This window comes from Paracoccidioides brasiliensis, assembly GCF_000150735.1.
Source record: "Paracoccidioides brasiliensis Pb18 unplaced genomic scaffold supercont2.2, whole genome shotgun sequence".
NCBI lineage: Eukaryota > Fungi > Ascomycota > Eurotiomycetes > Onygenales > Ajellomycetaceae > Paracoccidioides > Paracoccidioides brasiliensis.
In genome coordinates this window covers 939,544-967,360 of record NW_011371359.1, presented here as the reverse complement: position 1 = coordinate 967,360, position 27,817 = coordinate 939,544, and the positions used below count along the sequence as shown (strand labels likewise).

Sequence of the window (27,817 nt, the reverse complement as noted above, 5' to 3'; positions counted from 1 at the left end):
AAAACAGGTTATTTTTTGCTGTTTGCTCTTGTGCTTTTCTGATTGGCGGTGTGAAATGGAATGGAATGGGATTGGGACTAGGCTGGGATTTGATTAGCTTTGATATATATATTTTTTTCTTTTCTTCCCTCTTCATGAACCCCGAGAGAGAGAACCGTGTGCTATTTGTTTTTGCTCCCCCTGCCTGCATTGGTAACGTATACACATGCAATAGCACGTTCTTGTCGATGGGATGTTCATATGTGCATATATATTGTGTATCTCTTCGGGAATCATCGCCGTCCTGGTACTACCAAAAGCCTTCATAGTCGACCACCTCGGATTGATTAGGGTTATCGATTCTCCTATCCCCTGCTCCTCTCTCCTGATGTTCCCCTATTGATTTTATTTTCTTTTCTTTGTTTCTTTACAAATATAAACCCTACCAGATCTAAATACACATTCATTATTGCAACTAAGTTGCTATATACAGTGCACCCCAACAAGAAGAGCCAAAACAAGTTAAAGGAGAACTGGGTGGAGACAGCAACAAAAAAAAGGGAGGGGTCATAAGGGGAGAAAGTTCACAAATTATTGTCAGTTTAACAGGGTTTCATCAAATAAGGATAAGTACATGTAAAATGCACAAATACAGTGCGCAGCAAAAGCAAATAAATACAAAATAAAATATGGGAAACAAATGGACAGAGTGACATTTTCCCATTAATTTGGAAACTTGAAGTTATGGTTTGAGTCTTGTTGCTTCTCACTAGTTTCCCGTACCTTCTTCTTATATAGGATACGAAGAAGCGGGGTCATATATTCTCTTTGAACAGAGGATTTATTTAGAGCTTAGCGCTGCGTTTGACGAAGTAATTCAGAGCAATGGCTGCTATAAAAACTTGTAAGTAAAGGCGATTGTTAAACGTTGAGGGGGGAAAATGTATTCTCATTGGCAGGGCGTGTACGCATGAGGGTATCATTGAAATTGAAAAGCAAGACAGGAATCGAATTGGATTTTTGATATGTCAATGACAAACAAAGGATAAGTATTCAATAGGAGGGGGAAGGGGGGAGGGCTGGAATTACATGTCCAGGGGATTTTATAAAGGGGGGAAATCGATACAGAGAAGAGAAATATGGAAAAAGGGGAATCGGGAAAACATGAACGACGAGGTAAAAGGGGAGACCATAAATTAAGAATAAGGGGAAGTCTAGGATGCGGCATTCGGCTCGGTGTCCGTTTGAACAACACAAACAGGTCGGCATACATATAGTAACGATTGGGGGGATATCTGGTGAGGTGTTGTATGGAGAGGGTGGTAGATAACAAAATGGAATATCCAGATGATGAGATAAAGAGAACTGATATACTAACCAATAGCTGCAACGGCTGCACGGCTTGCTCCCGACTTATTAGCTCCTCCGCCAAACGTGGCGAACCACACGATCCAACCCAGAAGGCCGATAGTCGTCTGTCCATTCCGATTGAAATTGGGCGCTAGAGTGCTGGTCTTGAGGGCCTTTTTCAACTTGCCCGCATAGGGAGGGTATCGAATGAAGAGAGCACGCTCGACCCAGCCAGGAGTGGAGGCGATTGAACGTCGGTGCACAAAGGCATCGAAGCTACTTCGCCCATGGTAGCAGCCGGTTCCACTCTCACCAACGCCGCCGAAGGGCAAGTTGGGAATGCTGGCGTGCATGAATGAATCGTTGATCGAAACGCCTCCGGAGCGGACGGAGGAGAGAACTGCGGAATTTGAGAGTTGGTATTTGCTATATTGAGAATTTGGTAGGAGGGAGCTAGGAGGCCGGATGAAGAAAGGAATTTTACTCACCTTTCTCGACTTCTTGTTTGGTTCCAAATGGATAGAGGGCCAGCGGAGTGCTGTCGACATTATTTGCGATTTTGATGGCTTCGTCGAGATCGCCTACAGGCAAAATTGTAATGACGGGACCGAAAGTCTCCTGTTGGATGAGTGGATCATCAACGGAATCAACCTGGATCAAGGTGGGTTCTATAAAGCGTTCCTTTTCATCCATAGTTCCCCCGAGGAGAATCTTGCCCTTGCTGGAATCGATCAGGCCCTTAATCCGGCGGAAAGCAGAGTCATTGACGATACGACAGTAGTCAGGGGAGGGTTTGACGCCATCAGGATAGTATTCTTTCCATGTCTTTTCAAACTCGGTCACCAGTTGCGACAGCACTTCTCTATCCACGAGAATGTAGTTTTGGGAGAGGCAAATCTGGCCGGCGTTGAAGGTTTTACCCCATAGGAGCCGTCTAGCGGCCAACCTCAGGTCTGCTTTCTTGGTAATAAATGCTGGGTTGCGGCCACCAAGCTCGAGTAGAACGGGAGTGAGGTTGGGTGCAGCAGCTTTGGCAACAATACGACCCACATTTGAGCTGCCAGTGAAACAGATTTTGTCCCAGCGCTCAGCTAGAAGAGCTTGAACTTGTGGAACACCTCCCTGAACGACAGTTACAACATCGGGGTCGAAGGCAGCTTCAATGATCTCCTGCAGAACAGCAGCGCAATTTGGAGACGTTTCACTGGGCTTGACCACCACGGTATTCCCTGCAGCGATAGCTCCAACCAAGGGACAAAGGGTTAGACTAAAAGGAACATTGAAAGCTCTACATATTGAAGGCTCATTATCAGATCTCTGTCGACGAGTGACATAGGCGGAATGAAGGAAAAAGGGAACCCACCCAATCACTAATACGCAACCCAGGGGATCCTTTCTAATCACAGGTTTCATGAACGAAAAGGTCAAATCGATGTCTTGTGCCTTCTCATCCTTCGCCCATTTGGCAAGATTCTTTTGCACGAAGATGATGTCATTCTCGCATAGGCTAATTTCTGAAAGATATGCTTCATATTTCGGTTTACCCAAATCCCGATGTAGAGCTTCTGTGACGAGGTGCTCACGATCTTTAAACCTGTAGTCATAGTTTTAACAAGATTAGCAACGGGATGCTGCAAAAATTTGATTACAGTGGCATCTTCCCCAATTCTAGATATGCGAACGTCCAGCAATCTAGTAAGGAGTTACTCCATTTGCGGTAAAACTTACGCCCAGTATAGTTTTCGGAGCTGTTGAATCCGGAACTCGATAGGCCGAGTCTTTTGCTGGAAGAAAGTGGTGCGCACTTTCTGAGCCTTTCCCGGGATCTCCTCTACCGGTGTGAATTGGAGATCTGGGACGTCGACAGCAGCCATGATGAAACGGGTTCCGGCTCAATAGCCCTGTGTATCAGTGTAAAGGAAGAGATGAGGGTGGTAGGGGAAGCGGACTATCAGAGGTTCGGAGGGACTTCCGAGATGATGACGGGTGTGGGGTTGATGAATGGAAATGGGCGTGAGGAGCAAACATAGATTGGGACTAGATAGCTCGAGCGCAAGCTGCCAGCTGTTGTAACATCCTTTTCCATCCTCGGGAACAAGCAGAACTTGTCAGTGAGGGTTAGCTCCAAAAGCGATGATGCTTGGTTCGGACCGAAAGAAACCCTTGGGAGTTTTGTGAAGAGAGCGACGGTAAATAAAAAGCCGTTGTCGCCAGTGGCCGTAATATTGTGTATTGGTACTCCCGAGTCGTATTATATACTACCCGTTACCACGATATTCCCTTGTGAAGGATTGGAGTGTTCTCCATGTCAGTCAATGACAGGATTCATATGGCAGAATGAGCCGGATATTTGTCCTCAGAGATATCAAGTATCCGAAGAGACTGTGAAGTGATTGTTAAGAATATGTCTATTGTTCCGAAATGGAGAAAGGAAGTGAAAACTGCTTCAACTGAATAGAAGCAACACTCCACTGGCAGGTCGAATTCACTTGTGACAGTACTGCGTATCTGTAATACACAAACAGGTTCCAATGATCTTCTTGTTTCGCCTCCCGGAGAAATAATTGGCCCGCTGCAAAGGGACCGAGGTTGAATTTGACATAACTCCAGCAAACCTGTGAAACCGGAGCATATAACGAACCTCATATAAAGTGCAAAAATTCCTGCCTGAATTCATTCGTCATACAAAATTTCCTTATACCGAGACAAAATGTCGCGGGGGAACCGTGATTTCGGTCAATCTTTTGAAAAGATAAACTCTACGCGCTCATAAATTGCAGAATCCAGCAACAAGGCCTCAAGACATTGGTTTGAGACAGATTCTTTCTTCATGTCATGATCATCTTGGTCAGACTGTCCACTGTTCTTCAAAGCAGAAGTGCTACCAACAGGATATTATTGCACAATTAGACTCTGACGGCGGGAATGATGAGGATGAGGATATGAATAGAGAAAACCTTCCACGGAATACGGCTTCGGAGGCTTTAGATTTGTTTAGACAGCTTCACCTGTATGAGGAGCAGCAGGATCAGGGAGACAAAGAGTCCAATTCAACAGCTTACTGACTGTGAGAGAGGTTAGGAGCATGGAAGCTTGCAAACCAGCAGCAGCAGGATATTCGGGCGTAATTTGAACGCTCAACCTCTATATAACGGATTGAATGGGCTTCCAGGATTAAATCATTATGTAACTGTAGTATAGCTAACTAGTTAGTTAGTTAGTTATACTACGTTCAGGGTCATCAAACTTCAAGGAATTCTGACACTGTCCCTGACGTCAGAAGACGAAAAGGCTAGAGAGAGGAAAGGCAAAAAGGTTAATTAAATTACTTATGTCAGGGGACAGAAAATGACTGAATCGTTTGCTGAGGAACACCCCCAGCCCAGCTTACCATCCGATAGTAGAAACAGTCCAAATAATATAGATATCGTCTCACATTTATCTACACCGTATATACCAAGAGATTGGAAAGTCACTTGTTTCACGGTTCTCTATGGGAACAATGTTGCGAGCACTAGCGAACAAGTTAACCAGTTGGTTGATATAATTGATATAAGCGAGATTTCGAGTTGACTGAAGCACCCATTTTCAACACTAACAGCTTTACTTACAGATTAGTTACCTCCCGAGTCGGCGACAGCCTCACGGCCGGCACATGAATAGCTGGACTTCAGCCTCTTGACAGAGGACAGAGGTGACGAAACAGAAGAAAACGAAGCCAGCCAATAATCCTGTTTAGTTGAATACTCCGGCAACTATCCAAACACAGACAGCCCTATCAGGAGGTTTATCCCATTTCCACATAGTAGTCCAGCGCGGATGCAACTGGGGTTGTGAGACATCCGTAGGAGCATCGGAAGGTGATTCTTCAGATTTAGGGGCTACGAAGATTAGCCGATAACAACGAGTGATGAAACATTCCGCCCGATGAGACACGGAGGAGTTGTTAGCGTTCTACGGTCTGGAGAATTGCTAACAGAGATAGATGTCTCCGTATCTCTAGGCATCTTCGGTAACTCATATTTTCCATGAACGCCGCTCCTCTTAAATATTCAGTCGTTCCCCATGATGGCACCAGCTTCTTTGATTATAGGGTGCTTTCTCTTGTTATAAATTATCTGTTGCATCTCCTGATCGGGCGGCCTTGTTTCGTTGTTGTTCAACTCTTGTCAGGAATTAGGGATCGGAAGACTTCCACTATGAAGTCACAACTGTGGGCTGTGCTGGCCACAGTTGTCAGCTTTGGACCACGGGCTATCGTTGCACTTAATGGTTCCGATCTTGATTCTATTGGTAAGATTTTATCATATCCTTTTGGAAAAAGAAACATAGAGCCTGTTCCACTAACCGACTGTCAACATGAATGTGGTTTTGAATAGAATCCACCAAGAGAGCTGCGGCGGCTGTAGCTCAGGGCGCCGTTAAATACTACAAGGGGGACCAACCCGGCCAAACTGTTGGCATTCTCCCCGAGCCGTATTTTTGGTGGCAATCGGGTGCAATGTTAGGAACGCTGGTAGACTACTGGCACTATACGGGAGACTCAACCTACAACAACCTGACCAAGGAGGGGTTGTTGTCACAAAAAGGCCAGCAGAATGATTTCCAACCCGCCAGCCAGTTAGGGATTTTGGGGAACGACGACCAGGCCATGTGGGCTTTGGCAGCTTTATCGGCTGCAGAATTCTCGTTCGACGCTCCCGGATCTGATCAACTGCAGTGGGTGGATCTGGCCAAAAACACTTTCGAAGCACAAGTTAGGCGTTGGGACAACTCAAAATGCGGTGGAGGGCTCAATTGGCAAGTGAATCGTAATAATAATTCGGCTGCTAGTTACAAGACTAGTATGGCCAATGGCGCATTCTTTGAGCTAAGTTCGAGATTGGCTCGATACACGAAAAACGGAACCTATTTAGACTGGGCAACAAAAACATGGGATTGGATGTCTCAAGTTGGTTTTTTAACGGAAGACTTTAAAGTATTTGATGGTGCCGATGCTGAAGGGGATTGCAAGCAGCTTAACCACTTCCAATGGAGCATTAATGTTGGCATCCTTTTGTCTGGTGCCGCTAATTTATACAATACGGTAGGAAATTCATCTTCCAATTTGCCCCCTTGGCCCCCATTATTGTTTTCGCATAGCTGACACCATGTGTTAAGACGAATGATCCAACCTGGAAAACTCGCATCGAAGGCCTGTTGAAGGGTTCGGACATATTTTTCAGCAACAATGTTATGATCGAACCTGCCTGTGAAGCCAACAACAGATGCATGTTTGACCAAAAATCCTTCAAGGGGTTTTTGTCACGGGCTCTTGGAACAACCGTGAAGCTTGCGCATTTCGCAAAGGACATCGTCTTGCCAAAAATCACCGCATCCTCTAGAGCTGCAGTGGAAAAATGTGTCAATGAAAATGGCATTCAACGGTGCAGGTTCCATTGGCTACGTAAGAACAATGACACTGACCACGACCGTGACGAGAGCAATGGCAATAACAAAACTGTTGGAGAGCAACTGGCCACCCTTCAAATTATTCTAGCAAGCCTTGCAGGACGAGGAGAAGGTTCTTCCCCTATCACCCAGCCACCCACTGGGAAGTCACAAGATGATGGGAAGTCAGGTAGAAATTCTGGCGGAACACCGACTTCTGGAGCTCCGTCAAGTTCCCCATCTCCCGGCATTGCCTCGTCGGTTATGGATTTGAGCTTCCAGAAATGGGATGCCATAATTGCAGTTTTTGGGTTGTCAACTATGCTTGGGCTTGTGATGTGACACTATGATGGATTGACGAAACAGTAATTTTTTGAAGACAAACCCAGAGGACTTTGTCTTCAGTTGCGTCCAGGAAAATAACCTATTCCCATGTCACCCTTTGGCGGTTTCAACATCCCTCTTTAATTTACATAATTCAGGGCATGTCATTGGCGGAGTCCTATGATGCTAGAATTGGGGGAAGAGTGTTCATTTTTTTTCATCATGGAAAGGTTCCCCTTGCCTCCTCTACATTTATTTGTGGTTTTTCGCTGGGCCTCGTTTTGTGCTCCGTCCCGCCCCTTTTGGGAACGTATATAGTCGTTGAACTTACTAATATAATCTATAATTCCCCAATCAACCTCATTAACTTAATATGCCGGTAACCGTCATTGAAACCTGGGAGAATGATAGCCCTTCAAAAGATGCGACAGTTAAAGTGGTATTTTTAGTTCATGGTTGTCTATCCTTTTTTTTTTCTTTTTTTTCTTTTCTTTTTACTGTTAGTATTACTTAACAGGATTCTTAAGGTGTTTTCACGATTCGCTTTGTCGCACCCTGAGAGACTAAAACAAGACGATTCGCCGCTTATCCTCCACCACTTTAGCGAAATCGAATGAACACGCTTGTCTGGACTATTTCCGCCTTTCTTCCCTTTCTCTATAAGACATAGATAGTATAAAAGAGACCTAAAACTATTCCTCTATGGTACCTGCACAGAGACATGTGTCAGGAAGAAGAACATTTCAGGGCAGCCCCCTCTACGGCCATATGCCGGCTTTATGAATACTTGACGAAATGTTTGCTCATTGGAATGGATTTGGCTGTCTCTGGAGACAATCCCAACAGTGTATCCTGGCATACCACAGTCCCAGGGATAAAAATCCGTCTAGACATGCATTTCTTGCAGGTGTAGCCTCCTTGATAGTGAGTTCTTTCAATTAACGAGTGAAAATGAGACTGTCTTGTAGTGGCCGTGCGTTCATGTCGGTTGGGGGGGCCGCGGAAGCTAGAAAAGAAATAAACTGGAAAAGAGGTAATATAAGGGAGTTTCGACGGGAAGGACAAAGCATTTTTACAATCAATCTATGATAGCTTATGGACACTAACTACATGGCGGTGCATCAGCATTCCAACATCATTGAGGTCACGGTATTTGGGCTGTGAGCATCCTGCTGAGTACAGGCAATTTGGCAATCCACGAATCATCTTTGATCCTGATAAGCCCAAGTGTCACCGCACTGGATGTCATATTAGGAGCTAAAATAGCTCGCGTTAAACCTCTTCTGGTAGCATTTAGTTGCCATTCCTGCTTCGTATTTAAGATAGGATGTTGCCATTGATGGAACATATATGAAGTGGTTATAAATAGTACGGTTCTCTCTTAAGCGGCCGACTTATTTCCGGTTCGCCGGCTGAGTGTGATAACTATTGGCTAGACGGGAGAAAATGGCGAATTATTCAGGTACAACAACTCTCTTTTAGCGTAACTAGTGGTTGGTGATCGAAGGTATAAGCTGGCAAATCACCCTATCACTGTGTATATGTTTTAACCTTGTTATTTGAAACGCATTCTGCATTTTTTTTGATTCGTTTCCCGTGACTCTAGCTCCCGTTTCCAAGCGGAAAACCCCTGAAAATAGAATGGAAGCTAAAATATGCTTAATTGTTATGCTTAAAGTTACTGAAAACTTTAAAATTAGAGTTAATCGGTTAGTTGAAACTTATTTTCCATACGGATGGACAGCGAAGAAATTGTTAGACTAACCTGGCAAAAGACCTAACGCCAGCACTCTAAGGACAAAGGACGATGACAATCCCATAGGGATCATCTGATCCAAATAATAGAAATCAACCTCAGTAATAAGATGGATCAACATCTACAGTTCGAACACAATTTTTATATTTTTTGTACACCAAATTTACATCGATGGCAATTTATCAGGAATGAACCTGCTGCAAACCTCCTATTGAGATCTCAACGAACTTGGGATTTCAAGCTCCAGGTGAGCCAGCTTTCATTCATGGAACCATTGGACTGAAAGATGAAACCAACTTTGTCCTAACCTATTCTAGAATATATTTAATCATCAGTCATAGAACTGAAATGGATATCCTAGAGATTAGATATTCTTTCGTATCAGAAGATCATCCATATGGTGGTGAACATCTTCTACACTTTCTTTACGAGTATTCGCAGCAATAGAAAGCCTATTTTGCTTGAACGAAGCGTTGACTTCACGCTTAAATATTACTTGTCATCAGTATTTTTCGGCCATCCCACTCTTTTTCCTGGTGGCAGTGAAAGGCAACTATGACAGGGTGGATGAAGAACAGATGTAATGTTAAGCTTTAGGTGCTGCGGTCAGTGACTGCTGGGTGTGTTCGGCCTTCAAGCTTAACAAAGCATGCCAATACCTTATCTAACGAATAACTGGATTTCTTAAACAAACTCTGGGCATCTGTTTACAATACAAATGAGGTATTTCACATAGTGGCAGACTAGAGAGTGATGGTTTTGCCCACCGTGCCTGCACACGGAACAGTGAGAAACTACTCGATGGATTAGTACGTGGCGGCAGCTGAACTATGTGGATGCATAAATCTCAAGTGTTGAAACAAGTTAAAAATAATCATTTAACTCAGGATAAAATATGAATAGCTAACATAACTTCCAGCGGGATTGACGTTGCTGCATCCAAACTTTTGGTTTTGTGAATAGAATTGAACTGACTGAGAAAAAGAGGTATCATAAATATTTGTTACATCAAGTGCGGACATACACAAGAAGAGGAGTAGATGAAGGGGGAAAGAACCGAACGTATATATACATATGTCAAACCGGCATGTGGCATAGAGAGGAGCATTTGTGTGGTTGAGATAAGACGGACAGTGGGAGTAAGAGGATTGTAAATGTTGTAATTCTCACAGGTGTGAAGCATTGATGATGACTGATTCGAGAAAGAAAACATAGAAGCAAATGGTTGAGATTAAAACGTGGAAAGTGCCAGTATAAGCATAACCGTACAGTTCAAATGAAAAAGGTACCATTCTTGTTTCTGGACAGTACCAGATATGCTCATCACCCTTTTCATTCGATACACCAAGACAAGAAAAAGAAACCATATTATGAAAATGGGTATATAAGATTTAAGATGAGAAGATAAAAATAAAAGACGATAAAAACAAGCATTAAAAGGAAATGCCCAATGGGGAAGGGTTATCGGCGGCTTGGTGAGCAAAATATGGAAAGGACAGAAGGAACATAAACATACGAGAATAAAACGATCTTTTCACGCGACCGCTAGGACAGCCTTCAGGTTTCCCATGAACCGATCCTTCAATTTGTCTAAAGGACCGTTGTTAATATATTTCTCAGAATTCCTTCTCTCCTGGTGGCTTTCCTCGTTGTGGCTTCCCCTCCTCCTTGGTAGATCTTCCAGTTGCTCTTCAGGCCTTCTCGATCTTCGATGTTCTCTTCGACGCCTCTCACCATCGTCAATTGAGTCTCTTGGCGACCCATCCTCGCGAGGTCTTGATTCTTTATCACTATGATGTCGATGCCTGTGATGTGAGTGGGAATGCGAGTGAGAGTTGGAATGGGGCCTCGAATCACTTGACGAGTCCGATGGGCGAGAGGCAGATAATCTTCTTCTCTCGTATTGATTAGATACGTTAAGTATCAGTAGGGGTCCATTGGTTTCAGATTCTCCATTAGCAATAAGCCTAAGCAACGCGACTGGTTTGGCTGCTAGAGCTGAAAATGTATGAGAGGTCGAATTCCGTCTGCTCTCAGCAGCACCAGAATGGCGGCTTGTATCAAGTAAATCATTTGCCGTGCTCTGTCTTCTAGTTCGTAATTCACTCTCTCTGCGACTGTCCATTCTCCTTCTCTGTTCAGTCCTCTCTTCATCGGAGATGGGCCTTGACAATCTTTGTTTCTTTGCTTCTTCAACAGCTTCAGAGAATGGGTTAGAGAAAAGCCCCCGCTCACTCTTTCGGCGACAAAGAGCATGACTATCAGAAGAGCCCTTGGATCCCCGCCTTTCACGTTCCCACTGCGATCGATGCCGCCGCTTTCTCCGCCTTGTCTTGGAGGATGCAACAACATCTGCAGACTCCCCTAATGGAGCATCGATTAAGACTTCTGCATTGGTGATTTCAAGAGTTATTTCGCCACTTGTTTCGTCAGCAGGAGGCCGTTCTGCGGGAAATTCAACAGAAATTGCCTCTGTTAGCGATTTGCCTAGTGCAAAAGGCACAGAAGACGGCTCTTCAACGAGTTCCTCCGGGGAGTGATCTTCTGGAGAGGCGTCTTCGCCTGGTGCATTTTCAGATTGCATCGATTCTTCTGCAACTGGCTCCTCTGCAGTGGCTTCTTCTGCGACTGATTCTTCAGCAGAATGATCTTCTGTGGGAGACGATTCTGTCGCAGGCAGGTCTTCAGCAGTGGGGTCTTCAGCGGGCGGGTCTTTAGCAGTCGGGCCTTCAGCGGGAGGGTCTTCAGCGGGCGGGCCTTCAGCGGGAGGGTTTTCAGCGGGCGGGTCTTCAGCGGGCGGGTCTTCAGCAGGCGGGTCTTCAGCGGGCGGGCCTTCAGCGGGAGGGCCTTCAGCGGGAGGGTCTTCAGCAGGCGGGTCTTCAGTAGGCGGGTCCTCAGCAGGCGAGTACTCAGCAGGAAGATATTCATCAGACAAATCTTCGACCGGAGAAGCTCCCACTGGGTTATCTTCGACAGGCGGATCATCAGCTTGTGAGTCACCGGTGGTAGTTTCTTCTACTGGAAAGGCATCTTCAGCGAGAGACTCTTCAGCTGCGAGTTCTTCCTGAATCAGTTCTTCGACGGCAACTTCGTACGAAGCACTATCCGCTGGTGAATCATCATACGTCTGTTGGATTTCGGTGGGAGGCTCTTCTTCAGGTGTGACTTCCGACGGTGGCTCATCATTTGAAACCTCTTCTGGCAAAGATATTTCTTCATCTGATGGGTCTTCAACAGCCGACTTTTCTAGAGGATTCGGCTCTTCATCGGGAGGGTTCTCGGCAGCGGGTTCCTCCACTGGGTCTGAATCTTCCATGGGATTTGTTACGGTTGGTTCTTCAGCTGGGCAATCTAGTTCAGTTGGTGGGTCTTCAGCCGGAGCTTCGTCGGATGGTGTTTCCTCTGACTCTTCGGGGGGGTCTGTGTACTCCAAAGAGCATTCCGCTGGTTCCTCATGAGGTCCTTCATGTTCGTCTTGCTTTTCTGGCTCAAGGGATCCACTTTCAACGGGATTTCCTGGTTCGGTAGTTTCAGAATTTTGTTCGTCGATTTTGAGCATATGGCGTTCATCTGTGAGTACTTCGTTCTCTTTGGCCTCATCCATAGCTTCTTCTGTGTCCTCATCGCAATACTCCAGAGTTAAGGTGTCGTCGTCATCATCATCATTATTATAAATAGCCTCTGCTTCCGCCTCCTTCTCCGCCTCAACCTGATCTACCTCAGCTTCGGGGTCCACATCTGGAAATTCTGGATATTTTGTGCTTGTCAGTGTCGTACCCTCTAAATAGTAGAGATTTATATTACCGTCATTATCAAAGTTCCCAGTGCTATCTACGATCCCATAATCCTCGAGCCCAGTATATTCCGGACTTTTACCATCCACGGGAGGGTCAGCATCCTTGTTTTGAGCCACTTCATTTCGATTTCCCTCGTCCACCCCCAACTCATCTGTGGTGTCTGCACTGCAATCCTCATCTTGCAGTTCTTCATTATTTTCCTCCATTACCTGCTCTGCTGCCTCTCCGACTGCTTTTGCTACCTCCTCTGCAACCTCCTCAAGCTCTTCAACAACTTCCCGCGCCTCTTCAGCAGGCTTCTCCTCACTCAGTTCCGCTTCTGGTTTTTGCTCAGCTTCCTGCTCAGATGTACCTGAAAAAGAGTCAGTAGAAATATCCGTGGGTATCATTTCAGATAAAGGTATCTCGTCTATATTTGTATCTTCGCATATCAACCATCAATTCGGAATCCCCTGATTAGAATATATCATAACGCACCACACGAAATAAATTAAGGGTGATACATGTAAAACACGTCTAGAAGTAACGAAAAGTTGAAAGGGATGAGAGACATGATGAAGAAAATTAATCACGTACCATTAGGGGGCTCGGGAAGTGAGGCACTTTCAAGGGGTGAAGAAGGTTCAGTTGGGTCAGTCTCTGATGGTTCATCCTGACCCTCATCCTTGTTCGACTCAACGTCAGCATTGACTTTATCATTGTCGACTGTTCTTCCTTTATCAAAGAGAGGAATGACCGGGACGTTCGAGAACTTGAGAGTCTTAAGGTCGAACGTTTGATATGTAAATTGAGGGAGTTTTGCATACTCGAACTGAGGCTTTGACATCTTGAGGGGGTGCGGCCACTAGGCCAGCACCATCTGGAAATGAATTGGGATTGATATCGTTGTCAGTGTTGGAAAGATTTGTGAAGTTGGGAGGGTGATTGTTGTTTTGTTTCTTTAACTTCTTTTTTCTTCCCCCCATTTTTAACTAGCGAATGATATATGAGAGTAAAGGAAAGCACTGGGCGCTGGCATGGGGATTCGCCGGCTTAAAAGTGTCGTAAGGTGAGGGGTGAATAAATTAGATGAGTCGTCAAAGAGAGTGACACATGAAATGACCAGGTGGAAGAAGTGTAAGATATGAGAGGAGGGAGCTGGCGAAGAATAGCAAAGGAGGCAATGTAATAGGGAACGAAAATGCAACAGAGCTCATGTCTGACTGCCCTAGCACATGAAGCAGAAGATATCTTCCACTGGGGGCGTGGTGGAGGCCTTGTCAAGACGAATCCGCGATCTGCTAGGGGCCAGACAATTTCATCGTCCAATTCGTGGAGGCATCATATGTTATTGGGCCACGTCTCACGACAAGACCGGATTCTCTCCAATTTCACAGATATGTACCAACGGCACTAGAGTGAGTTGATGATGCTTGCAAGTCCTAGAGCCGAAGGCATGCACGATGCTGTAAGCATGAGGGGCTTGGAATGATAAAATCAAAATCAGGAGGAAATAGATGAATACTAGAAAAATTAAAAAAAGGAAATAAAAGAAGTCAAAGCAAACCACGCAACGTAGAAAACCATTAGAAAATAAGCAGTATTAATATCTTTCCAATCAGGTGGTTCAATCAATTGAAATAAAAACGGCAGTACTCCGCCTAGTTTTCAGTTGACCCACAGCTTGAGGAAGAAAGAACTCCATAACTAAACAAAGAAACGGGCCAGAAACATCAGGTAGGGCAATGCCTTACGATAACATGCGAGACAGGTGGCATGTTGATTTTTGCCCTTGGAAATGACATCTTTAGGTTTCTGCCCAACGTCTTCGGCAATTGGTTCCGGTTGGGGTACGGCGGAACGATTGCAGTTCTCCGCCGGGTTATTACTGGCTTGGCTTCAGTCATTCTTCAGTAATCCAGCCGCAAGATTACATTGTACGCGGGGTGGCTGGGACTGATCACACATAATGATAGGTGAGGCACGATGGAGACTGGTACCATTCACAGAACGGCTATCCGCATGGATATAGCAGGGCAGTATGGATGGCGCCAGAGAGTGGAGCTCTACGGGACCAGCCATGATAATGCTCCATAAAGAATAAAGAATAGTATGCTTGAGGATTAAGCAGCACACAACCAGGCATAGAATGCCCGTAGAATGCCCATTCCGGAACGTCTCGATCATCAGAAGGAAGCCAGTTGCATAGAGTTGGAGGTTGCGGCACCAAATCAAGAGGCCTCAACCTTTACGGTCAGTGGTTGACGTACCGGACCAAGGGAAATAAACGTAAAGATGCAGTCAAGCAAATGTGGAGTTTTAGAATCAGAGAAGCGAAACAGAAGATTAACGGGTGATTGACGTTGAGGCAGCAGAGTGAGGGTGAGATCAAAACACTGGACCCAGTGACCTGAGCCGACCTCATTGGCCATCAACGCTTGGCAGCCACTCCGATTGGATGCCTCACGCATGCAGATTGCGGCCTGATATCAGCGAGGGGATCTGGATTTACGTATTGTAACAGTCCGCCCGGGGGTTTGGGACGCTGATAAACTTCAGACCAATGCCTCCTGATCGCATTAAATACGTCGCTAGTTGTTTCCAATCAAGTACGGAGTAATTTTGGCTCGAAGCCTCCCACTTGCAGCCTCGGAAAAGGTTCGATCTTTACCTCAATAATTTTCTGTATAGAGAGAGGAAGTTGACGTGGTAAACTGCCATCTCTACCATCTCTCACTGAAGAGTTATTGGGTCTGCGGTTCTACTGCACCCTTTGTTATGTCCACCCAGCTGTTGAAAGCTGAACTCAGGAGAAATCAAAATTTCCCTTTCGCTAGTCCATAAATATCTCCTGCGTTGGGGACCTGACGGTCAGGCATAGTCACCCACCAGTAGCTGATTTCCACAGTCAAGGTGACCTACAGCTGATCTGTGTAGACATCGTAGACGTTGTTCCATCGAAACTAGGTCAATTTGAAACGTCGTGGAATTCAGAAGACATTCATGCCTCCTTCCACCAAGTGGCATCAATCATGGCCTCAATGATGGACGCACCTCTGTGACCCGAGAGCGGTGCTCCCAACCCATCTGTGCAGATGCATGAATAAATATCTGGAGTCTCTTCGTACTTCGTGCTTGATTGGAAAGAATCGGTTGAGCCAATCATATACTCCACCTCCGCGCCAAAAAGGGCACCTATACAGTAACTACATTGCTGTAGATATGCACCCTTCAACACACATATCAGATCACATCACGTTTATCCTTTTACAAACCCAAAAAAGCTTCCTGAGAACAACAAACACGAAGTTAACCCAAAATCACTGGCCAATCCGATTGGGGGCAAGGGGCATACGCGGAAGTGCTGACTTGGTGGTCATTTAGAGTCAACTCTTCTTGCAGCAATCCTCAAGCCTGCGGAGGCAGAAGGGAAATTATGTCGCTGATGCCATTTCATAAATATCTCAGACATTCATTCTGAAATAATGGCCAGTCTCAATCTTCCCATATCTCCTCGTATATCAAGTCCTAGAAAAGAACTTTCATCATTTTGGGACATATATAGGAAACTAGGACACGAGAAAGCATTCCCGCACATGCACTGTATCAACCCCATCACCACCTAAGCACTCCTTCACAAAAAGACCACGACATAAAAATTAACGGCCAAGGACCTGTTTCCCCGTCTTGTGGGAGGGACAAAATAAATTAATCGATAACTCAGTAGAACAAAACTCCCTCAGGCCCTTGGAAGAAGGGAATGATTTCCCAGTTAGGCCGCGTACAGATAACTATCCCGAGGGACACCAAAGTTTCTCCTCCTCCCTGTTGCACAATCACGGACGCTGAAGTCAGCGTGGCTAATGAAAGCTACCTGTTGATTTCGTGATACTCTCTCCCTGCGGGATGCTGACCCCCCAACGGTTGCGACGCGCCACCCGCTTTCAACGCTTTTTCTCTTGCCTACCATTCTTCTTAGGTGGTAATTCCCATTCGATGAAAGATGGTCGAGGAGCAACTAGCCCTGGGAAGTTGGTTAGTTAAACATCAAGTGGCACGGATTAGTTACTTAATATTTATCCCGCGATGACAACCCCTGGCCCACTTTCAACCAATTCCAACCTCTCAGCTGCTGAATGCCTCAACTTCAGTTGATCTATATCCCTTGGACATGCAGTATTCTGCGGCTATGTGCAATGTTTCTGAACCCTAGCTATATGCAAAGAAAAAGAAACCGCGTTTCTAAAGTCATCGATTCGCGGGTTATGCACTTCTAGCATTTAATCTGTCATTGATATGGTCGTTAACTAGCTCTTGGCCCTTCCGAGACCGGGTGGAAGATTATATTCCATTCATTATAACCCGGCTGCCGGCCTTCCCGCAAGATAATGCTGTTCATGCTGATGTTCAACATCGGAAATTATTGAAATGTTACACATTTTCGACCCCGCCTGTTGAAGGGAAAAGCAAATATCTTACAAGAGGACGTAACTATGTGACGTCACCCAACTCCAGCGGAGGAAGTCCTTGACCTTATGTCGCTTCCTGCGTTAAACCGGATGGATTCATACAAATATACGTATATACGTATATAGGTAGAAAAGTATGCGTGTAGATAAAAATGGAAATAAGATCATTCTTAAAAACTTCTATCATTGGATAACTTGTACATGGTTTATCAGAAAATGAATCCAGAGGTCTGTATTCTCACAGCTGTGACAACGGAGTTATCAACCATCAGCTGGCATTGAAGGATATCGCTGATAAGATCTTGTTCTGATACACAAGATGGCTGCCCACCTTAAATCAAATTCACACATCCCCGGCCCAAATTAAAGGAATCATAATTCCCGTAGATCAATCGAATTGAAGAGCACATCCTAGCCGACTCAATCAGCAAAATTTACAGAGGTCATCCAACGTAAATATTTAGTCACAAAACCACGATAGTAATAGGATATCGAAGATGTCGAATTAGGGATCATTGATTTATGATAGCCCTATACTTAGCAATATATGTATTAATTAGGATAAACACCATAGAATAGGCAAAAGATACATATCTACGATTACTGCAAAGGAAAAAGCAAAGAAACTTCTATTTTTCTGCGATGTACTGAATCCTCTATGTATAATTCTTCCCCATTTGTATGCTACCGCTCCATACTATGCAAACGCTGATCAAACATCAAGAAGTAAACAATGAAATCTCGGTGATAAACAAGAAGTAGATAATATGGAGAGGAGAAAGGGAACAAAAACCGCTTTAAATCTATTAAAGGTGGAAAAACACCCGCCGGACGATGCACCAAATAGATGTTGAAGTATCCTGCGAATGTGTCGAATTCACATGAGAATCGAAAAAATTCTATGTACGTCATATAAATGAGCAATCTTGGGGTGCTGCTAGGATAAGCAAAGGCAATAAAATCGAGAAAATATAGAGAAAGCTTGGTTTTCTTACCATATGGATCATGATCACCGAGCATATGTGTAGGAACAAAATCACACATGGCATGCCCCATCTCGTTAATTCATACTTGCCTCCATGGCAATCCGCCATCGCGGACCGAACCGCTTCATTGCCCAAATTACCGATGCCCCACAAAATGCCGCACAGGCGATGATTGTGAATAGCACGCCATTCCCGAGAGCCTCAAGGGCCGGAGCGGCAATGATGCCTCCAATACATGCGAAGGCATTGCGCACGAAATTATTCACAGCAACGCTTGAGGCCGATCGATTGGGCATAAATTCTGTCAGCATTGTTGTTACCATGCTGAATATCATCATGGAGCCGAGACCGAAGAAAAAATTGGCTAATATCTAAAGGTCCAGGGAAAGGATATCAGTTTTGCATACTCGTTGGTACCGATTATGGGAAGAGGTACAAAGGAAGGGGAGGACTTAGGGAGCGAGTACTGGTATAACCCAAAATAACGTTTTTTCTGCGGACCAGCCATACCAGAGAATACCTGCTGGATAGATGAAAGCAGCAAGCCAAGCATTCTCTCGCATCCTATCCTCTGGGCGGTAGATGAGCATTCCGTTCTCATCCACCCTATTCGCTTTTTTGGCCTCACGTTGCATTATAGAATCCATCCACATACCGCCGACCACACTGGAAATTACATAACCAACTGAATGCGAAATATACAGTAATCCAACAATCAATGTCGAGAAGTTGTACGGCGCCTTGCTGAAAGTAGATTGAATACTGATGTTCAGCACATATAATGACGCAAATGTGATGCTGGCATAGAGCACGGTCAAAAGAACGGCCGGAAAGCGTAGGAAAAGCAAGATCTTAAGTGGATCAATGATGGCGATTTTGCTGATCTTTAGCCATCTGGCAGTGCTTTGAACAACTTGTCGTGTAGACACCCGGCTGAGAGGACGAATCAACTCAACCTCCGGTTCTACCTCAGCCGTTAGGTTCCTTCGCACAACTAGGGTCTCTGGGAGACCAAAAAGGATCATGACTAGCGCAGCTCCTCCGTAAATCGTCACAAACCACTGTGTGCTCCTCCAACCCCAGGCCTGCGACATTATTCCACCAATGATTGGGGCGAATAAAGGTCCGCAGAGCGGTCCCAGGTAGAAAATACCCATTGCTTGACCTCTCTCTCGTGATTCCCAAATGTCTGAAATTGTCCCCGCCCCAATTGCCTGAACTGAAGCTGCGGCTCCGCCACTCAATAGCCTCATGACAATAAGCATTTCTATATTGGTCGCTATGGCGGATAGGATGTTGAATACGGCGAATAGAATGAATGAAATGATGTATATTGAGCGACGACCGAAGGTTTCACTGAACGAGGACCACCACAAAGGGAATATGGCCATGCTCAGCATGAATAGCGCAACAGAAAGGTTGGCGACAGTGGGGGTTGTGTGGAGTGAAGACGCAATTTCGCCAAGGGAAGCTGGAAACGAAACGGGCGTCAAAATACGCTCTGCAATCGGTTTTGGGGGAGGAGAAAACTAACGGAAAAATATAGCACTGCTGATAGGCGCCCCCGCGGCTGCAAGAGCGATAATCATTGTGATCAGCCATTTCGTTTTACGAGGATATTTTTTTGGGTCCTCAACCTCTGGCAGCAGCGTGAGATGTCCTAAGAAGCCTCGACGTTTATTGATAGGAACTTTCACAGCAGTGGAGTATAAACTGATACGCTGCCTCGCTGCACAGCAGACACTTCCCCTTTCCTCTTCACAAAGCGAAGTTGCCCTCATTGATTTACCATCCACTGCCATATCCTCTTCCGCTGGCGTCTCCAGCTCGGCTACTCCGTTCCTCTGGTCAATTCTGTCAATTCCTTCAGGCTTTTTCTCTTCTTCTTTTGCTGTTGCTGCTGCCGCTTCACATCCCAAGGCTGGCAAGCGAGTCACCTCCAGCTCTGGCTCGGACGAAGCCATTGATGCGTTTCAAAATGTCATGCGCCGGGAGTTGTGACCCCGACGGCTGGACAACACAGGATAGGAACAGAGTGGAGGCAATGAGATGGGGTTATCCCAAAATAATAAACCAAATTGATATTGACCGAGATACATCAATACATACAGTATCTAAGGCAGAACTTTACACCAAAGCCTTATCCGGACAGCAATCTCTCACATAAAATTAATTATCGTTTGAGAATTGTGTGATGATACATCCATGCAATAGCCTGCAAGGACAAGAGATGCGGCGGAAGAAGGATAAAGAAATCTGGTATAAACGGTTGTGACATCAATCCATGCTCGTATCGTACGGCAGAATAAGAGAATGACAAGATGAACAGGAGCACAGGTAGATGATTAGTAGTATCTGACAGGAACATGGACTCAAGAGGAAAGATGAAGTTGAAAAACTTCGCACTCCTCATGTTAGGAGATATGCCTAGGACGAATATGAGATTCGGCTGCTGAATTCTCCACTCAGCCATTATTAGTAGTGTCCTAGCCTTGATGACGGTTAGGACTGTTCCATTTATTCAAATTTGTCTTGTATGCGATTTCTTGACTCCTCCCCAGGTCGGCAACAAGCACCCGAGAGTCAGATCAAGCATTACTCTAATTCCCCTCATTTGATGATTGCCTTTCTTTTCCTGGATCGGTAATCCGGCAATTTCAAGACACCTATCGCTGGTTGAAAGTGAAATCTCCGGCTTAGCGATTGACGTCGGCGATATTCCGACAAATTGTAATGGAAAACCATTTTGCTAGCAAGATCAAGTGATAGCTAGCGCGGGGCTAAGTTTAGCTTTTGTCTCCATAGAAATTGTTCGAGACTTGGGCGGTGCCGATTGCCGTGAATTGAGGGTTCGATTTGCCCATAATTATGGATCCGCCGTTCGACTCCCCAGACGGCAAGACTCCCCAGAAACCCACCTGGAAAAAGAAATTGTGTGAAATAGGTGCCCACACCCCGCATAGTTCATTGCATCTTCCTATTTGTTGTCGTGGATTGGTGAGATGTTCAGGCGTTCCCGAAACCAGGTCGTCGTCGTCCGTTAACTAGTTATTAAGTACTATCAAGTTAGTCAATCGTCGTCGTTCGTCGGAGCGGCAGTTTTCCCGAACCACGTGCTCTTGGTGCAAATCTGCGGCGGGAATCTTGCCGTGGAAATCCCGACCAATAGAAGCCGCGAATCGCAGCGCTTCGGCTACACAGCCACTGGGCAAGTCCCTAATAGCCGGCAAACCGCGGTCTCTCAAGCTGGGTTGTTCCAAGTTGTAAGTTGCTGTGTGAAGGGAGAGACCTTTTTGTTAGGCTGAACAACCTGCATTTTGGATTTCTATCATTGTAGTGCTCAACTTTCAACGGCCTGCTGTCGCACAATTTGCCATTCACAGCAAGCTGATAGTTGTGTCAACAGGCGGGCGTGCAACCAGGCATGTTCGACCTATGTATGGAACGTTGGCTGACGATCAATTGTTCATGGCATCGATTAACTGCTATACGTATGCACCTTACGCAACTGCATCAAAGGTAACTAATTGGTTATACTCAAGTGCACTTGAAAGTTCAAGAAAAGCCACTTGGATGATATGTGGTGAAGGTGATATGACGATACCTAGGACATTATCAAACCACGAGCTACGCATGTATCCTAAGCAAGGATCAATGTGGCATTTTTCAAAATCAGTGATTTCATATATCTGGCCCATCCCCGACATTCCCAAGTCATACATATCCTTTTATGTCGCATTATCCTGTACAATATCGAAGCACAATGTTCTCTTACCTGCTAGAATATGCATTCATGACAAAGGCTGATGATATATATATCTTCTCAATGTTACAAAACTAACGAATCAAAGAATTTCTCATAGCAATTGGGTCCCGATATTGCTCTCGGAATACGGATGGTATCCACCAGTACATGCATACATACATCCCCACCAAAAAATCAAACGCAAATTCAATCACATACCTCCGGTTGGAACCGAAACAGGAGGCATTATATCCTACCTATATAACAACATTCTCGATAAGCCTTTGTCAATCCCATTAGGACGTTGTGATTTTCGCAATTATTACCAGACCCGGACCCAGTGCCCCGCCATTTGCCTCTCCCACTCGACACCTTCAGCCATGTCGCAGCCATCACTTAACCAACCAAAACTGAGCGAGCACTTCTCAAAATTTCAACCGGATAACCAAGCAGACGCCTGGGACGAGCTGTGGAAGAAGGAAACAACACCCTGGGACCGTGGGGAGTATAACCCTGCCCTTGAAGATGCTCTGCTCCAACGGCAAGGATATCTTGGAAATGCCCTTCGAAGTGACAAGGAAGTGCTAGGTTCAGGGGAAGAGAGTAACGGCAAGAAAAGGAAAAAGGCGCTTGTTCCCGGTTGTGGACGGGGCTTTGATGTTTTCCTACTGGCAGGGTTTGGATATGATGCGTACGGGTTGGAGTATAGTGATACGGCAGTGGGGATTTGTCGTGAAGAGGCAGCGAAAGTTGGTGATAACCTTCCAGTACGAGATGAGCAGATAGGAAAGGGGAAGGTTACGTTTATCCAAGGAGACTTTTTTCAAAATGACTGGTTGGAGAAGATTGGGGTTGGTTGGGGAGGGTTTGACCTCATATATGACTACACGGTAAGCTTGCATTGTCTTACCTTTACAATTACCTTGACAGTGCACACGAGTTTAAATTTGGGCTATACGTGTCCCCAGATCGAGCCTGATTGATTTGATAATGAAGTGTTGTCTAACATACCCGAAACACACTCGTTGTTTCTTAACCCAAATGTAGTTTTTCTGTGCATTGAATCCGGTTCTTCGCCCACGATGGGCACTCCGCATGTCACAATTGCTGGCGCCATCGCCACACGGAAACCTCATCTGTCTCGAGTTCCCTACCGCAAAGGACCCAGCAGCCATGGGCCCTCCATTCGCGTCCCAACCAGCAGCATATATGGAACATCTCAGTCATCCGGGAGAAGATGTTGTCTACGAGAACGGTTATGTCAAAAGCGATCCGCTCAGAGGAGCGAGTCCTAATGGACTGGAGCGTGTTGCTCATTGGCAACCAGAGAGGACGCATGCGGTCGGTAAGGACGAAGCTGGAAATGTCCAGGACTGGGTAGCAATTTGGCGCCGCCGAAATTAATATTAATTTGAAGATGCTCCAAAAGATGCCGTTACATGTTAACAACATCGTTGAAAATCTCCACTTAATACAGTCTTAAAATCGCACAAGCCGGGTTCTCAAGACTCTTTTTCTAAAGCGTTGTAGTGTTCTCCCAAACCATAAGAATGCCGATAGTAGGCAAGCCATATTGTCTTTTCTTCTCCGGCGTTGCTATTTGGGGGCTCAAACTTCTCTATTCGTCCATCTCCTTGAACCACATTAATATGAACGCCGTATGCTTGCGAAATAGCCTGTAGCTCCAGTTGCCCGCCCCACTCTGCAGTGTCTCTTATTTTGCGGACATACCGGGACAGTGATTCTTCGATAAATGGCGCGAAATCGTCCGCGTGATTTGTAATAAAATTAGCCGTTACATCCCTCACAGCTTGATATCCGACAGCACCGACCCCGGACTCAGTCGCAGATATGGATTCCCTGAGCGGAATGCCGTTGTCAACGAGCTGAGTGGCAACAGCGGCATAGAGGCAGTGCCCGTTGGGACGAATTTCCTTCTCCTTTAATCCAAGACGGGAGAAAGCTGCGTCCATGTTCTTCTTCTCGTTGCCCCTGTGGTCCATCTGACTGGCTGCTTCCTCTGCGGCTCTGGCAGCTTCGGCTTCCTGCTCTGCAGCACGGCGGGCTAGGCGTGCCTTCTGGCGATTTGGCTTCTTTTGGGGCGTCGTCTCTTTGGGAGGTGCTGAGGTGCCAAGCCGGGTATCAGGTGTAGAAATGGGAGCTGTTTGGGAGTTCGAATTCTCTTTGTCATTTTCGGAGGGGTATTCTGAGTCCCCCGCACCGTTAACTAGGTTGAGGCGGTCAAGATCACTTGTAGGCGGTTCCATATCGCCATGGAGAGCAGATATTTCAGCACGTTGCTTTTCAAGTAATTCATGATAGAGGCGATCGCACTGGTCATTAACACCCTTGCGCGTCTTTTTCGTTGCGGACTTTTTTATCTGCGTGATGCGCCCTTGCAGATCCCTCAACTCTTTTCTGTGTCTAGCTTGCAATTCCTCCATCTTTATTGAAGAGCCTGGCAACAGCGTAGGACCTGGTGCAGACCCTATATTATTGCCGGGAATGCTTGTAGATGTTGATAGGTTCAATCCCTCTGTGTAAGTTGTGGCATTTAAAGGTTAGTTTCAAACAAATAACGGATTTAAGGTTTTTGCGATATCCGACAACCTCGGCCCAGGGAGCCAGGTGTTGTCTTTGTAACGAACACAATTTCTGCTCTATCATCTTTTCACCTTGTTGGGATATTTTCAGTATTCCTAAACAACTTTGCCTTGTATTTCCACATTTTCACTGGACGCTGAGAGCTTGTTGTTTGAAAGTTGTTTGAAAATTGGTACTTTCCGAGAACCTGCTGACAATGGACTCCTCAAGCCTCTTCGATGTTAAGGCAAGGATACAAATCATTCGATCCGGAGTCTTTTGACATCTGCTAACAGGATTTAAATTTAAGGGTAAAGTAGTCTTAGTTACTGGTGGTGCCAAAGGCATTGGACGTATGATATCTGAGGGATTCGTTACCAATGGAGCTATTGTTTACATCACCGGTCGAGATGCTGCTGCTTGCGACAAGGCAGTGAAGGAGCTGAATGCCTTAGGAAAGGGAAAAGCTGTTGGGATACCAGCAAATCTATACAAAGAGGAGGAGTGCAAGATGCTCCTTGAAGAATTTTCGAAAAGAGAAAGCAGTACGTTGTTCTTTTAGATGCTTGACTAAATTGGACGCCCTTTTAAAATTTCTGCCGCGGCCATGTTCAAGACAATTTGGCCTTCGACCTTCAGTTTCCGAATTGCTGATTGTTAAAATTTATAGAATTAAATTGCTTGATCAATAATGCAGGATCTAATTGGGGGGCGGTAAGGATACCTTGTTTTATCTTCTCCTTCTCTCCGCAGATCGTTGTTCCTAAGATGTGAGCTCGGATTATCGCACTATATACTGAACAAAACATATTTTTAGCCATATGATGAGTACCCATCCTCGGCCTGGACAAGAGTCTTGACACTCAATTTGCAACGGGTATTCGAAGTGACACAACTGTTCACTTCCCTTCTCGAGAAAGGAGCCTCTAAAGGTGACCCAGCAAGAATCATAAACATTGGCAGCATCGATGGATTGAGAGTCCCGTCTCTCGAGACCTATGCATACAGCGCCAGCAAAGCTGGCCTACACCATCTCAGCCGTGTTCTAGCCCACCATCTTGGAAGACGGAATATAACGTGCGACCCTTTCTGAAAAGCCCAGCTTCCCAGGACCATTTTGGCTTGCTAACTTTCGCAAGTAGTTCCAACACGCTAGCATGTGGGCCATTTGAAAGTAAGATGATGGCCGCAACGTTGAAGAAGTTCAAAGACGTAATCGAATCGGGAATCCCGTTGGGTCGCATTGGAACCCCAGAAGATGTCGCCGGAGCTTGTCTTTTCCTTAGCAGTAAGGCTGGGTCCTATGTTAATGGCGCAACGATATCGCTCGACGGGGGTAGTGTCATCGCTGCTAAGATGTAGTGTGGATTTCAGCACGGACGTTGATAAAGGGATTGTAAGTCAGCCTTTTTTTTAATTTTTTTTTTTTAATTTTTTTTTTTAATTTTACATAGAGCTGCATGTACGATTCCACAGATTTCCAACCATAGAATTTGCATCCATAGCAATTCGGCCGCGCATACTGCTTCTTTAGTTACTTGATGGGACATCGCTGCAAAGCAAGGTCACTCTCGATTAAATCACAGAATCTATCATATTTTAATCTTTTTTAGAAGCTAATCGTCATTGCGCAGCAATAGTAGTTTTGATCTACAATGCCCTGGTAGAAGTTGGATAATGAAGACGAAAGTGGGGCATTGCTGACGCCCCTCGCCACGTAACTACGGAGAAGGGGTCATAACTAGTTAACTAGACATAATTCCCAACTGAACCCGGTCACTTTCAACCGAGCCGGCCACCAAAACCATGCATTAAGTGTTTAATAAAATGCAATTAACAACAACATTCAAAGAAATTCCATTAAAATTTAAACTATTAGGATTAGGATATCTTCTTATATGTTCAATGGTTTCACAGTCACTACATCTCTATAGAGCCTCCAAACATCATTGGAAGACAAAAGATTCAAATTCATATGATTGAAAATCTTATGTTGTATTAGTCTTCTGAATCTTGTATAATTTTTCCTTTTCTCATATAAAGCAAGTATATTTTGGTATTACTTATTCATAATTGTAGTGATGATAATCTTCTACCTAAAAGTTTTAAGAATTTAAGATTAACTGCAAGTTGCTAAATTAGATCTCCAAGAAAATTAATATATAAAGTTAAATATTAAACTTTTAAATAGTTTAATCTGAATAGAATTAAATAAATTGACATCAATTTCTATAAGTTATATTTGTTACTTAATTAAGATTTTATATAATTGCTTTAGTATAATAAAAATACTCATATTCAAAAGCTACATATAATATATTGAATAAAAGTATAAAAAGATATAGTATGTTTCTCAAAACAAAACCGCCCGGTGGCCGCACCACCTCACGTGATGTTCGTGTATATCAGTTAGCTGGCACCACCCATCCCACAGGATATAGCCCGGTTTGCACGTTTTTGAGATAAAAATGAGTTTTTTATTCAAAATTTCATTGCGTTGATAGCTATTGGATGAGTTTGACTTCAATTCCACAGAAGGCTCTTTTTGCAACAAAATCAGAAGATTCCATAGGATTATTGTCTGGTTGCAATAAGTGATTGCGTTCTAGAATCAAAACAAAACACCACTTTACTATTAGTTGAGTTCGACATCAATTCTATAAAAGAAGGCTCTTTTTGCAACAAAATCAGAAGATTCCACATGAACATTGTCTGGTTGCAAGAAGTGATCATGTTCTTTGAAGAATCAGCATTTGCATTATGATCAAATGAGCAGATTACCTCCTACCCCCAAATCAGAATGAAAAAGATCCTTACGTTCTCAATCAACGCCCCAAGGCTCATTTCCCCCGGTGTATGAAGAAGAGCATGACCAGGTGCCAGAGCCTAGCTCAGCAGATGAAGGAGAAACTGAATATGCATTGGCAGAGGAAGCAATTGAGGAAGCTAGTTCCAGCTGTGATCTGAGAAAAAGACCTGCACGTCATGAATTGGATGATGAGACTCCATCTCCCATGTCTACCACTATCCCTACACCCACCTCTAATGCAAGTGGCATGATCACCATGACTGCAGCTGATTTGTTTGCATTTTGCCAGCAGATGATGGCTATACAACAGAACACTCAAATCAATGAGAATGCCCCTGCATATACTCTAAAACAGGAGATACGCGAATATCAAAAAGAAGTGCAGGCTGTGATGGATATGAAAGCTGTGACCACATTTAATGGGACCAACTATCAAGACTGAAGGATAGGAATCCTTGCAGACACAGAGGTCATTGATGGCACTGACATTCTTACAAAGAATCAACATGAACCACCTCAGCACACTGATACGTTAGAGAAGGAACATTGAATAGTGCACATGAATGCTCTGTACTGTCAAATGTTGCAGTCTCTACTAGGCTCTGTATGA

General features: G+C 44.9%; 11 protein-coding genes across 11 annotated transcripts; 6 read left to right on the top strand and 5 right to left on the bottom strand.

The window, feature by feature from the left end:
• Positions 1-1,352: 1,352 nt before the first annotated feature.
• On the bottom strand, positions 1,353-3,203 carry PADG_01495 (hexadecenal dehydrogenase; the record flags this gene model as incomplete). Its single annotated transcript, XM_010758633.1, has 4 exons — positions 1,353-1,729; positions 1,818-2,617; positions 2,693-2,923; positions 3,058-3,203. 4 exons carry the CDS (start codon positions 3,201-3,203, stop codon positions 1,353-1,355), a joined length of 1,554 nt encoding a protein of 517 aa, XP_010756935.1.
• Positions 3,204-5,528: 2,325 nt separating this feature from the next.
• PADG_01494 (uncharacterized protein) lies at positions 5,529-7,101 on the top strand (the record flags this gene model as incomplete). The annotated part of the gene is made up of 3 exons (XM_010759172.1): positions 5,529-5,622; positions 5,709-6,415; positions 6,490-7,101. 3 exons carry the CDS (start codon positions 5,529-5,531, stop codon positions 7,099-7,101), a joined length of 1,413 nt encoding a protein of 470 aa, XP_010757474.1.
• A 355-nt stretch (positions 7,102-7,456) lies between these two features.
• Positions 7,457-7,700, top strand: PADG_01493 (uncharacterized protein; the record flags this gene model as incomplete). Its single annotated transcript, XM_010759171.1, has 2 exons — positions 7,457-7,522; positions 7,611-7,700. 2 exons carry the CDS (start codon positions 7,457-7,459, stop codon positions 7,698-7,700), a joined length of 156 nt encoding a protein of 51 aa, XP_010757473.1.
• Positions 7,701-10,373: 2,673 nt separating this feature from the next.
• On the bottom strand, positions 10,374-13,462 carry PADG_01492 (uncharacterized protein; the record flags this gene model as incomplete). Its single annotated transcript, XM_010759170.1, has 2 exons — positions 10,374-12,988; positions 13,213-13,462. The coding sequence occupies 2 exons, from the start codon at positions 13,460-13,462 to the stop codon at positions 10,374-10,376; spliced, it is 2,865 nt and encodes a 954-aa protein (XP_010757472.1).
• Positions 13,463-13,850: 388 nt separating this feature from the next.
• PADG_01491 (uncharacterized protein) lies at positions 13,851-14,972 on the top strand (the record flags this gene model as incomplete). Its single annotated transcript, XM_010758632.1, has 2 exons — positions 13,851-14,033; positions 14,775-14,972. 2 exons carry the CDS (start codon positions 13,851-13,853, stop codon positions 14,970-14,972), a joined length of 381 nt encoding a protein of 126 aa, XP_010756934.1.
• Positions 14,973-18,144: 3,172 nt separating this feature from the next.
• On the bottom strand, positions 18,145-20,034 carry PADG_01490 (uncharacterized protein; the record flags this gene model as incomplete). Its single annotated transcript, XM_010758631.1, has 3 exons — positions 18,145-18,371; positions 18,591-19,541; positions 19,605-20,034. The coding sequence occupies 3 exons, from the start codon at positions 20,032-20,034 to the stop codon at positions 18,145-18,147; spliced, it is 1,608 nt and encodes a 535-aa protein (XP_010756933.1).
• Positions 20,035-20,856: 822 nt separating this feature from the next.
• Positions 20,857-21,777, bottom strand: PADG_01489 (uncharacterized protein; the record flags this gene model as incomplete). Its single annotated transcript, XM_010758630.1, has 4 exons — positions 20,857-21,114; positions 21,181-21,316; positions 21,381-21,428; positions 21,575-21,777. The coding sequence occupies 4 exons, from the start codon at positions 21,775-21,777 to the stop codon at positions 20,857-20,859; spliced, it is 645 nt and encodes a 214-aa protein (XP_010756932.1).
• A 418-nt stretch (positions 21,778-22,195) lies between these two features.
• PADG_01488 (uncharacterized protein) lies at positions 22,196-23,219 on the top strand (the record flags this gene model as incomplete). Its single annotated transcript, XM_010759169.1, has 2 exons — positions 22,196-22,705; positions 22,863-23,219. The coding sequence occupies 2 exons, from the start codon at positions 22,196-22,198 to the stop codon at positions 23,217-23,219; spliced, it is 867 nt and encodes a 288-aa protein (XP_010757471.1).
• A 98-nt stretch (positions 23,220-23,317) lies between these two features.
• PADG_01487 (uncharacterized protein) lies at positions 23,318-24,259 on the bottom strand (the record flags this gene model as incomplete). Its single annotated transcript, XM_010759168.1, has 1 exon — positions 23,318-24,259. The coding sequence occupies one exon, from the start codon at positions 24,257-24,259 to the stop codon at positions 23,318-23,320; it is 942 nt and encodes a 313-aa protein (XP_010757470.1).
• Positions 24,260-24,615: 356 nt separating this feature from the next.
• Positions 24,616-25,760, top strand: PADG_01486 (uncharacterized protein; the record flags this gene model as incomplete). Its single annotated transcript, XM_010759167.1, has 5 exons — positions 24,616-24,639; positions 24,709-24,943; positions 25,069-25,112; positions 25,216-25,475; positions 25,541-25,760. The coding sequence occupies 5 exons, from the start codon at positions 24,616-24,618 to the stop codon at positions 25,758-25,760; spliced, it is 783 nt and encodes a 260-aa protein (XP_010757469.1).
• A 984-nt stretch (positions 25,761-26,744) lies between these two features.
• Positions 26,745-27,649, top strand: PADG_11278 (uncharacterized protein; the record flags this gene model as incomplete). Its single annotated transcript, XM_010759539.1, has 2 exons — positions 26,745-26,806; positions 27,208-27,649. 2 exons carry the CDS (start codon positions 26,745-26,747, stop codon positions 27,647-27,649), a joined length of 504 nt encoding a protein of 167 aa, XP_010757841.1.
• Between the last annotated feature and the right edge of the window lie 168 nt (positions 27,650-27,817).